The 13,303-nt window shown below is 33.4% G+C and overlaps 1 protein-coding gene across 1 annotated transcript in view; it reads left to right on the top strand.

The window, feature by feature from the left end:
- LOC143233736 (flap endonuclease GEN homolog 1-like) overlaps positions 1-13,303 on the top strand; it is a 34,274-nt gene that overhangs the window by 4,039 nt on the left and 16,932 nt on the right. The window contains exons 3-4 of the mRNA XM_076470316.1: positions 12,270-12,359; positions 13,149-13,235. Coding sequence (XP_076326431.1) covers positions 12,270-12,359; positions 13,149-13,235 — 177 coding nt within the window. The remainder of the gene's footprint in view (positions 1-12,269; positions 12,360-13,148; positions 13,236-13,303) is intronic.

Raw genomic sequence — 13,303 nt, 5'->3', positions numbered from 1 at the left:
AAAATCTGGAATTTGTTTCTTTTCTTCTAGATGTAAAGTTAATATGAAATCTGGATTTTGTTTCTTTTCTTCTAGATGTAAAGTTAATGTGAAATCTGGATTTTGTTTCTTTTCTTCCAGATGTAAAGTTAATGTGAAATCTGGATTTTGTTTCTTTTCTTCCAGATGTAAAGTTAATGTGAAATCTGGATTTTGTTTCTTTTCTTCTAGATGTAAAGTTAATGTGAAATCTGGATTTTGTTTCTTTTCTTCTAGATGTAAAGTTAATGTGAAATCTGGAATTTGTTTCTTTTCTTCTAGATGTAAAGTTAATGTGAAATCTGGATTTTGTTTCTTTTCTTCTAGATGTAAAGTTAATGTGAAATCTGGATTTTGTTTCTTTTCTTCTAGATGTAAAGTTAATGTGAAATCTGGATTTTGCTTCTTTTCTTCCAGATGTAAAGTTAATGTAAAATCTGGATTTTGTTTCTTTTCTTCTGGATGTAAAGTTAATGTAAAATATGGATTTTCTTTCTTTACTTCTAGTCGTGAAATTAATATAAAATCTGCCTTTTGTTTCTTTATATCTGTTTGTAAAGTTAATGTAAAATCTGGAATTTGTTTCTTTTCTTTTGGATGTAAAGTTAATGTGAAATCTGGATTTTGTTTCTTTTCTTCCAGATGTAAAGTTAATGTAAAATCTGGATTTTGTTTCTTTTCTTCTAGTTGTAAAGCTAATGTAAAATCTGTATTTTTTTTCAACTTGTAAAGTTGATGTAAGATTGGGATTGTGTTTTCTTAATTTTAGATGTAAAGTTAATGTTAAATCTGGATTTTGTTTCTTAACTTCCCTTTGTAAAGTTACTGTAAAATCTGGATTTTGTTTCTCTAGTTCTAGATGTAAAGTTAGTGTAAAATATGGATTTTTTTTCTTTACTTCTTGATCTAAAGTTAAAGTCAAATTTTGTTTCTGATTCTTAACTGCTAGATGTAAAGTTAATTTAAAATGTGGATTTCTTTTTTTTTACTTGAAGATGAAAAGTTATTGTAAAATGTGGATTTTGTTTCTTTACTTGAAGGTGTATAGTTAATGTGAAATCTGAATATTGTTTCTTTACTTGTGGATGTAAAATTAATGTAAAATATGGATTTTCTTTCTTTACTTCTAGAAGTAAAGTTAATGTGAAACTAAAACCTTGTTCTTATTTACTCCCCTACAAACTGTGCATCAGTTGTGAAATGTTGCTCCTGCTCTTATGCTGATAACCGTATTTTTTATTTTGAATGTATATATATGTTATATGTACACACACACACACACACATATATATGTATGGATATCAGATGAAATCTGTTTCTTGCTTGAGTTAGGATTAGTTATGTATGTGTTTGTATATATACACACAAACATAGATACCTGTGTGCAAGTTTTGTGAAATCTTGTCCCTACATTCAATTCAAGAAGATGTAGTTCTTTCTTTCCTTAATATCGACTGTATATTTTTGGTGAAAAATGTTCTTAATTGTCTTTGTTCCACTTATATATCTATTATAAAACTTGTATTCTTTTAATCATTCATGGTGTTGATAATACCCACTTGTAGAGAAAAGTATAAATGTAAAAACAGCTGGTATGGATAGAGAAAGCACTATGTAGAGGGGCGAACAATGTTTTGACCTTCTGTCATGGTGAGGTTCACACAGAAAGAAAGAGGGGTCATTCTATGTCAAATCATCCAGGGGACTGCAGGTGACCCCCACAGAATGCCTTGAAAAATTCACATGTGCTCATCTATCCATATAATGAAAAATTACCAAATATTAGATTAATATTTCTAATAGTTTCTGATTTACAGCCGTGTAAAATTTAATTAACTTTGTTTTATTTTTGGCGACTTCATTTTCGGTCAGCTTTGGCTGCTTAAAACTGCAAAAGTAATGGTGGTAGAAGGCTGAAATTTGCTACACTGACTTAATTAATCTCACAGAATTCAAAAATGGTCTCAAACCAAGTTTATCTCTCTTAGGATTTTCATAGTGAGGCTGTAAAATCACCTGAAAACTCAAAATTATGAAAAAAACATTGGTTTATGTAATAAGCCTTAGCTCTAAGACTTAATATGATACAAAGCTGAATTTGTTTTTCTAATTTCCTGTAACATATCAGTTAATAAATCAACAATTGTTGTAATTAAAAGTCTGTTAGATCTCCTGTAAGAAAATTTAGTTGCATGCAACTTTTTATGATTTAGCTAAAAATAGACCTACTTCAGGCCACAGTTTGACCATGTCACCAGTTATACAGCCTTTTCAGATTTTTACCATATGTTCTTACATCTCTGAATATGATCTACAAAAAAAAATTAGGATGGTGTTCAACCTATGTTTTGAGTTATATTATTTTAAAGTATCCTCTGACTATAAGTTGTTTATTTCTAAACAAATTCAGTTCAGGTGCATTACTGTGTGCAAATATATTCATACAATTTTGAAAAATACCTGTCAGTATTTTATGAATCCCACTGAAATATTCTAACCAGCCTTTCACAATGTTAAATAATGAAGTTGTAAGAAACAAGAAAGAATTAATTCATTTCTGAACAAGTTTATTGACATAACTAGTTAGATCACATGGCAATGCAAATATATTGTGTATGCATTACAATTATGCAGATATGGCTGAGTTTAAGATTCATAATATAATAATTATGAGAAAGATTATAGTCACACCAAACTGCAATAATCATGACAATGAAATGTTTCAAAAAAACTGCTTTGGCAATAAATTAGCCTTAACAACATCAAATAAACATTGTTTTGTTCAGACAGCTTGAATAAATATCTGAACTTTGAGTTTGATTATGTTGAGATCTCTGACTTAGAACATAGTGGTGAGCACTACTGCCTTGCATGGTAGGTGCACTTATCAGACAAAGAATATGTTGGAAAGGAATCCAGCTTTCATCTTTATGTAACCTTGCAGACCATGAGAACAGTTTGTTTTTTGATTTCTTCACAAATGACACCAACACATTGGAATGTTCATCTGATCTATGTGTTATGTTTCCCACATACCGTTCATGTTCGTATATACATGCCACATATTTCACTAGCTGATAATTGTCATTGTTATCATTCGACCCTATTTGAGCTTCTGCAGCATCACTTTCACTGCTACTACCAACAGTTACAACTGTGTACACATCATCACCTTCTCATACACAATTTGTTGGTAGAATAAAGCTATGATGTGACCTCATACCTGCCACAGTTTTGCATTTTTCAAAGTGCTCAAGTAGATCAAACTTTACACAATTCTGCAGGACTGATTACTGATTGACAAAAAAACACTGAATGCCCTGAATGTGGTCCTTTGCCCAATGGTACATATCAGAGACACTTAAAATTTGATAATTTATTATTTTCACAACCTTGATGTTTTTGAAGATCATGTTCAGAGATGTAAGAATATATGGTAAAGGCTGATTAGAATATTTCAATGGGATTCATAAATTATTTCAAAGTTGTATGGATATATTTGTTCACAGTAACACACCTGAATTGAATGGTTTTTTTCAAGTAAACAACGTATGGTCAGAGGATAATTCAAAATAATATAACTCAAAACATAGGTTGAACATCATCCTAATTTTTTTTTGTAGATCATATTCAGAGGTGTAAGAATATATGGTAAAAACCTGAAAAGGCTGAATAACTGGTGACATGGTCAAACTGTGGCCTGAAGTAGGTCTATTTTTAGCTAAATCATAAAAAGTTGCATGCAACTAAATTTTTTTACAGGAGATCTAATGGACTTTTAATTACAACAATTGCTGATTTATCAACTGATATGTTATGGGAAATTTGAAAACAAAATTCAGCTTTGTATCATATTAAGTCTTAGAGCTGTGGCTCTTTACATAAACCAATGTTTTTCACAATTTTGAATTTTCAGGTGATTTTACAGCCTTGCTATGAAAATCCTAAGAGAGAAAAACTTGGTTTGAGACCATTTTTGAATTCTGTGAGATTAATTCAGTCAGTGTAGCAAATTTCAGCCTTCTACCACCATTACTTTTGCAACTTTAAACAACCAAAGTGTCCCAAAAATGAATTCGCCACAAATAAACAAATATTACTTAAATTTTACAGGGCTGTAAATCAGAAACTATTAGAGATATTGATCTGATATTTGGCAATATTTCATTATATGGATAGATGAGCACATGTGAATTTTTCAAGGCATTCTGAGTGGGTCACCTGGAAAATTTTCCAAAATCTGGATGATTTGATATGGAATGACCCAGGGGTGACTGACCAATAGCTGATCACATATTTGAAGGCAGTTGTGTAATTGAGTGTGGGAATGTAGAGAGCATGCTTAGATGTTTGATTATAGTTATTAATATAGGTATAAAGGTGTTTATGTTTGTTTCTTTATTTAGTATTTGGGTGTTCTCTATGGTTATGTTGTGTTTATTTCATTGGCAGTGTTAGAAAATGTGTGAAGGTGGCTTTTTATGTTCTTTGAATCTGGTTTCCATTTTTTTTACTTGTTTCTCCAATATAGAAGTCGTAGCAGTTATCACATTGTATTTTATAAATAATGTTGGTGTGATGTTTGTCGGTGTAGTTTTTACATAGTATAGACCTCAGTTTTGTGCCTGGTTTTGAATAAATTTGGTATTAACTGGAATGTCATATTTTGTTACTAGTTTTTGCCAAATGTTGGTCATTTTTCTGCTGATGTCAGGAATATATGGTATGCAGCAGAATATGGTTTTATGAATTTTTGATTCGTTAGATATATTTACTTTTGTTGGTTGATTTTGCTTTATGTCTAGGTGTGTGTGAATAATGTTTTCTATGGTTTGTGGAGGAAACTTATTGATGTTGTTACGGTTGTTGAACATGAAATTTGTCTTCATCGTGGTGAATTTTATGAGGGTTGCTAATTGGTTTCAGGTAATGTCTATTGATAAGTTAGGGTCTCAGATACAGAGTTCACAGGCTATCTTACAGGCTTCTGTGGTTGGAAATTTTTTAAAGAGGAATATAACATCAAAACTGGCCATTAAGGCTTTATGAGTAAGTTGATTAAGGTTAGATTTGATATTAAGAGTCTTTGATGAATGAGTTGGCTGATGTTACGTATTTGGAGAATGCCCATGCTATGTATTTACCAAGATTGTAATTAAACACAGTGCTTTTTCTACCCATACCAGCCATTTTACATATATATTTTTTTAATCATTGTTTCAGTTGATATTGAATATAATGCCTGGTTTTTGTCAGTTTTGATCCAGTTGTGAACAGTACTGGGCTTAAACTGAAAATAAGGCTCAACTAAATGATAGTGGAAAAGGTATGTAATTCTGATGTGGTTTTTACCTTTTAACACACAATTAGCTATTCAAGTCCTGTGCTGCATTCTGTATGTGAACATTTTAGTTTAAATGCCACAAGCCTTGTGGTTTCTCAGTTGGAATCAAATGATTCCAACATGTCTTGCATGCAAACCATCATGTGCCACTTCTCCACCAATAGGAACATCACATGTGATACCCTGAATGCACGTCTACTGATCTATCGCTTTGAAGTTTGGTAAAAGATGTAAGCACTATAGGAAGGGTAGGAAGTATTTCTTCAAAATACATTTTCAGCACAGGAAAATTATAACTTCTGTTATGATTCTTCCCTCTCCTCACAACTTAGCTAGAATCCACACTGAATAGAAGGCAGAACCTGTACAAGAGAATGACAGAAAAACCCCAGGATGTTCTTACAAATAAGAGATTCAGATCCAAAAATCTGGTGGGACCAGGAGGAATCAAGAACCATTCTTACTGCTGAACATGATGGTATCTTAGGCAATCTGGTAGCAAAAGGATGTCAATATATTAAAAACCAACTTCCCCAACAGTGAGATTTGAATGGAATCATCCAAAAGCAATGCTATCCTTAATATATAACACAGTGAGAGATAGCAAAAAGAACAGAACAGGAACAATCTCCCCCCTTTACTTCCTCTGTGACCCATAATACAAGAATATGATGAAGGACAAAATAAAAATAACCATGTGTGAGGAGTTATGTTAATTGATTCTACTCTAAATCCAGCAGCCAGCCATGAGGTACTGACATAATATGTAGTTAGGATGAGAGCTCCAAATCAAATAGTGAACTGCAGTTTGATGTCTCTGTTTTGTGGTTGTGTAACACATGTCTTACCATCTAAATCTGCAGAACATCACTGGCCTATTGTGCATTGAATGGTAATAGTAAACTTTGTGAAACCCATTCTGGAGAGGTCTTCCATGGTTGACCACACCAGAAGTTTGTAATAATGATTAAAAAGTAAATGAATACCACCTCATAACTTGCTATACATTTCAGCACATTCCAAAAATTCAACATTGATATAAAGCACTGTCAGAACCTTCTTTATGAAGTTAACGTTTGTAATAGTAGACTTTAGGTGTTGCTCAACACATTCAATGTCCTGAAGGGCCATTGACATTGAAAAATTCAGTGTGATAGCTTCAATGTGGAGCACTACACTCATAATAGGTTATTTACAGTGGATCATATTTATAGAAGCAGTTTGTTTTTCTTTTATTTGACATCCATCTTGGAAACCAATAAAGTGTCCAAGATTTGAAGTCAAGCTTGAACTCACCGGAGCATCATCTTAGTATCATTGAAGTTTGGATTATACCCTTTGTGGTTCACATATTTATCATATCATTGTAAAACTAAATGTGTTTTGTAAGTTCTCTCTTTACTTTACTTTCGATTTAGATTCTTGTACATGGTGAGGGAATGTCCCAGAGAAGGTTCTGTACTTTCAGTTTACCTCTTTTGGGATCTAAAGATCCACCTGCGAGTTTGCCATGCGTGATGACCTGTGAAGGGGAGGAGAGGATCCTGGTGGTTGAGGGGTCCAACTCCAACACATTACTTTGGCCTTGAATTCCTGTAGATGGGCAGTCTTGGGGTGGCTCCCCAAGATCAATTGGCTAGTCCATTTTGACCAGGGTCAACTGAGTGCCAGTGTAGGAGGTCCTCAACAGGTGGAGTGGACATTGTCTGATACTGGTGTTTGGGTATAGTGCCCACAAGACCCTGGCATTGTTGCAGTGACCTTATATGGCACTGTAGTGCATTCCCTCATAGAGCTTCATGGTGGGTGGGTTCAGTGGGCACCAAAATACATTTTTTTTAAATTATGGATGCCCCTCAAATGAAAAAATAAACAAGTATGACAGCATAGAAAAAATTCAACTACTGGCAAACAACCTTGCATTGAGGACACTGTACGGTGAAACTCTCAACTTGAATCTGTTCTGTGATTTTTTATTATACATTCTTAAACTGAAAAACCCTTAGGGCAGATGTGTCCATTTGTTTTTTCAGAATGGCTTGCTGTTCATCTAAATCAGTAAAAAACAATTATGGTCTGAGGACATTTTAGTGAAAACAGCTTCATTACACATTCCAAACCCCTCTTGAAGTCAAACCCCATTGGGGATAATTTTGGGTGTCTCAAGACAGTTCATAATATTCATTGAGGTTATTCCTCATTCTACTTTGAATTCTTCCAGAGGAGTTATAGTTGAGAGGGATTTAAAGACCATTCCAGAGTCAGAGATTCTCGCAGGTTTTACCAGCCAATGTATTACAGCCGTGTGTCGAATTTGTACTCGTAGAGATGGGATTATGGAGCTGACAAATGTTCTGATATTAACATTTACAATATCACGTTCTCCCACCACAATCAAGGCAGGATATCTGAATGGTAAGATACAGCCTTATATTCCTGTTAGAAGTTTTTATTGTCAAAGATATGGTCACTCGAAATATTCTTGCCGTGGTTCCTTAACATGTGCCCATTGTGCTGGTAAAGACCATGATGCTTGTGAATGCCAACTAGAACTGCATTTTGTTAACTGTAGTGGTCCACATCCTTCCTATTTTACTTCTTGCCCGAAATGGGTGGAAGAGAAAGAAGTGCAACGGCTAAAGACAGTTTATAATATTACTTATGCAGAGGTTCGGGAAATTACTATCCCGATTCCATCTCGGACTTATGCTGCTGTATTTCACTACCACAGTAGGAATCCAAACAGACCTTTCCATGCTTCTTACAGAATCCTTAACAGTGCATCTTAATCTAGTAGCCTCCAAAATCAACAAAGTCAACAAATCAGTATCTACTTCTATCTATGTACCTACCACATCGTCCAGTGATTGCCCAACTCCACCTTGTTCAAAACCAGGTGTTTTCATGGGGTCTTCCTCTTTAACACTCCAAAAATTAAACAACCCATTCATTCATGTCCTCAGTCACTAGAATGTATGTGTACAAACTCTGACCTGCCTACTCAATTCAGAGAGTGACTGGCCCACATACAATAAAGAAAGAAAGCACGGTCGCAAGCAGAAGGTCTCCATGCCATATTCTCCTCCATAATAAAGAAAAATGGCCATGCTAATCCAATAGAACTGTTGAGGTTTTTGATCAAATGTGAATAACATCAAGGATTTGAATTACTTTTATTATCCCAAATGTCTTTTTTTACAGGAAACATTTTTAAAACCTACTAACACATTCAAAATTCAATAATTCTTCTTATACCAAAATGACAGGTCATGTAAAGGACAAGGACATGAGGGAGTAGCACTGCTGGTTGATCAACATGTGCCCACTCGGTCCTTGCCATTGGAGGCTGTAGCCATCCATATCTCCTTGGGTCATACCATCACTGTTTGCTCTCTGTACCTTACCCCTGGAAAAAATGATCATCCCTTGATGATGCCCTCATTGAGCAACTGCCAACTCTCTTTTTAATTTTGGGTGATCTTAATGGACATAACCCTCTCTGGTGGTTCTAGTATTGATGTGAGGGATCGTGCTGTAGAGCATATGCTCTTGAATCACAACCTGTCTCTCCTCAATACTGGCTCTTATTTTCATGCATCCAGTCAGTCATTTACTGCTTTAGATCTTTCTAAAGATCCAGAGGAATAATGCAAGATATCATGGCTCTCACAAAATAAATGCTCAGAAGGGAAATTGTTCTCATTTTAAAGCTGTACTAAAAGAAGTAAGAAAATTGTTTCTGCATAGACCTGCTCATATTTTACATTGTATGTAGGAACCTCATGATAGGTCCCATAATGATCAGCAAATATAGAGGTGGCAAATTTTTGAATGAAACCCACAAGAATGTGACTTTCATCCAGTTTTTTAAAAGTTAAGTAAGAATAAAGAAGTTCTAAATATAGGGACCACATAATGAAAAGGTTAAAGTATCTTTAACTGTTGGAATGACATAAGGACAGGTGTTAACTTTGAACACCACACAAAGTATCTTTAACTGTTGGAATGACATAAAAAGTTGTTAACTTTGAACACCTCACAGAGTATCTTCAACTGTTGAAATGACATAAAAATAGGTGTTAAGTATAAAGAACATCCAAAGCATCTTGAACCATTGGAATAACAAAAGGAAAGGTTTTAAGTATTAACACCACACAAAGTATCTTTAACTATTGGAATGACATAAGGAAAAGGTTTTAACTTTGAACACCACACAAAATTTCTTTAACCGTTCAAAAGACACAAGGACAGGTTTTTAAGTATGAACACCACACAAAGTATCTTTAACTGTTGGAATGACATAAAAAGTTGTTAACTTTGAACACCTCACAGAGTATCTTCAACTGTTGAAATGACATAAAAATAGGTGTTAAGTATCAAGAACATCCAAAGTATCTTGAACCATTGGAATAACAAAAGGAAAGGTTTTAAGTTTTAACACTACACAAAGTATCTTTAACTGTTGGAGTGACATAGGGACAGGTGCTAAGTATTAACACCACAAAAAGTTTCATTAACCGTTGGAATGACATAAAAAGGAGTTAACTTTGAATACCACATAAAGTGTCTTTAACTCTTGCAATGACATGAGGATAGGTGTTAAGTATTAACAAAATGCATATAGTCTTTAACATTTTGAATGACATAAGGACAGGTGTTAAATATGGACACCACACAAAGTATCTAACTCTTGGAATGACATAAGGACAGGTGTTAACTTTGAACACTTCACAAAGTATCTTTAACTGTTGGAATGACATAAGGAAAAGGTGTTAACTTTGAACACCACACAAAGTATCTTTAACTGTTGAAATGACATAAAAATAGGTGTTAAGTATTAAGAACATCAAAGTATCTTGAACTGTTGGAATGACACCAGGAAATGTTTTAAGTATTAACACCACACAAAGTATCTTTAACTGTTGGAATGACATAAGGAAAAAGTTTTAACCTTGAACACCACACAAAGTTTCATTAACCGTTGGAATGACATAAACAAGGAGTTAACTTTGAATACCACATAAAGTGGTAAATATTTTATTGTTGGAATGACACAAGGACAGGTTTTAAGTATGAACACCACACAAAGTAACTTCAACTGTTGGAATGGCATAAGGACAGGTGTAAACTTTGAACACAATGCAGAGTGTCTTTAACTCTTGGAATGACATGAGGATAGGTGTTAAGTATTATCAAAATGCATATAGTCTTTAACATTTTGAATGACATAAGGACAGGTGTTAAATATGGACACCACACAAAGTCTCTTTAACTGTTGGAATGACATAATGATAAGGTGTTAACTTTGAACACCTCACAATGTATCTTCAGCTCTTGGAATCACATAAGGAAAAGGAGTTAACTTTGAACACCAGACAAAGTTTTATTAACTGTTGGAATGACATAAGGATAGGTGTTAACTTTGAACACCACACAAAATTTCTTTAACCGTTCGAAAGACACAAGGACAGGTTTTAAGTATGAACAACATACAAAGTATCTTTAACCTTCAGTGTGACATAAGACAGGTGTTATGTATTAACACCACACAAAGTATTTAACTCTTGGAATGACATAAGGACAGGTGTTAACTTTGAACACCTTACAAAGTATTTTTAACTGTTGCAATAACTTAAAAAAGTTTTAACTGTGAATACCCACAAAGTACCTTTCACTGTTGGAATAACATAAGGACAGGTTTTAAGTATTAACACTACACAAAGTATCTTTAACTGTTGGAGTGACATAGGGACAGGTGTTAAGTATTAACACCACAGAAAGTATCTTTAAGCATTGCAATGACATAAGGATAGGTGTTAAATTTGGAGACTACACCAACTATCTTTAACTGTTTGAATGACATAGTGAAAAGGTGTAAACTTTGAACACCTCACAAAGTATCTTAAACTATTGGAATGACATAAGGAATAGGTGTTAACTTTGAACAAAGAGTTTCATTAACCATTGGAATGACATAAAATGTGTTAATTTTGAATACAACACAAAGTATCTAATTGTTGGAATGACATAAGAACACGTGTTAACTTCAAACACCACACCGAGCATCTTTAACTGTTGGAATGAAATAAGGACAGGTGTTATATACTAACACCATATAAAGTATCTTTAACTGTTGGAAAAACAATGACAAGATGTTAAATTTGACCACCACACAAATAATCTTTAATAGTTGGAATGACATAATAAAGTGTTAATTTTCAATAGCACACAAAGTATATTTTACTGTTGGAATAACACAAGGACAGGTTTTAAGTATGAACACCACAGAAAGTAACTTCAACTGTTGGAATGGCATAAGGACATGTGTAAACTTTGAACACAATACAGAGTATCTTTAACTATTGGAATGACATAAGGACAGGTGTTAAGTATGAACACCACACAGTGTCTTTAACTGGTGCAATGACATAATAACAAGGTGTTATCTTTGAACACCTCACAAAGTATCTTTAACTGTTAGAATGACATAAGGAAAAGGTTTTAACTTTGAACATTACACAGAGTTTCATTAACTGTTGGAATGACATAAAAAGTTGTTAACTTTGAATACCACATAAAGTATCTTTAATCTTTAAATGACATAAGGACAGGTGTTAAGTATTAACATCACACAAATTATTTTTAGCTGTTGGAATGACATAAGGACAGGATTTAAGTATTAACAACCCACAAAGTATCTTCAACTGTTGAATGACGTAATGACAGAGTGTTAACTTTGAACACCACACAAAGTATCTTTTATTGTTGGAATGACACAAGGACAGTTTTAAGTATGAACACCACACAGAGTATTTTTTAACTGTAGGAACTTGTGTCATGTATTTCAGTAAAAAATATTTTTTTGTGAACAGTTTTCTTAAACAGCTGTTACAATTTGTTATTACAGTGTCAGGATATGCTTGAAAGTTTGGGAATACACAGTATTGAAAGTAAAGGAGAGGCTGAAGCAATGTGTGCTTTTCTGAACCAATGTGGGGTAAGTTAGTCTTTCAAACATAAAATGTTTTGGTTCACAAAGCTAGAATTATAATTGGCAAGTTACAATCCAATATCTTTCTTAGTGAATTAGACTGTGTTATATTTAATCCTCCAAAATATGTAAAATTTTATAACTGAGATAGGATTAGTTTATAAACATTCTTCAGATATTTGATAAAACAATGTTTCCTGACATCACCAGGAACTTGATTGTTTTTAATTTTAAAAGTATGTAGGATATCTTCATTATTTGTATTGTATAATTCCTCACAACAAGTTGTGATTGCTTGTATTACATAGAACTGTTTCACATAGCTCATTGTTTTATACTAGTGATCTTTGTTATAGTGCTATACAATTACTATACAAGCAGATGGCTGTATCACAGGATGATGATTTATGTACTCTAGTAGATGACCGTATCACATGATGATGATTAATGTTCTCTAGTAGATGACTGCATCACAGGATTATAATTAATGTACTCCTAGTAGATGGCTGTATTGCATGATGATGATTAATGTACTACTAGTAGATGGCTGTATCATATGATGATTATTTATATACTCCTTGTAGATGGCTGTAAAACAGAGAATGATGATTAATGTTCTCTTGTAGATGGCTGTATCACAGGATGATTTATTTATTACTAGTATATGGCTTTATCACAGAACAGTGATTTATATATTACTAGTAGATGGTTGTGTCAAATAATTATTGAATTTTGATTTCGTACCATACGATATAGATTGTTGTATCACAGTAAATACTTTTTCTTCTTTTCCAGGTTGTGGATGGTTGTATTACTGAAGACAGTGATTTCTTTCTGTATGGTGGCTTAGTAGCTTACCGTGATTTCAGCATAGATACAAAAGTAAGTGTTGAATATTCTTAAATTTTAACTCATTTATATAAATACTATTTAATACTGTATCTCACAAC

Source organism: Tachypleus tridentatus, chromosome 1, assembly GCF_004210375.1.
Source record: "Tachypleus tridentatus isolate NWPU-2018 chromosome 1, ASM421037v1, whole genome shotgun sequence".
In the NCBI taxonomy this organism is placed as follows: Eukaryota; Metazoa; Arthropoda; class Merostomata; order Xiphosura; family Limulidae; genus Tachypleus; species Tachypleus tridentatus.
Note: the sequence above shows the minus strand (reverse complement) of the source record. Positions and strands in the feature narration are given on the sequence as shown.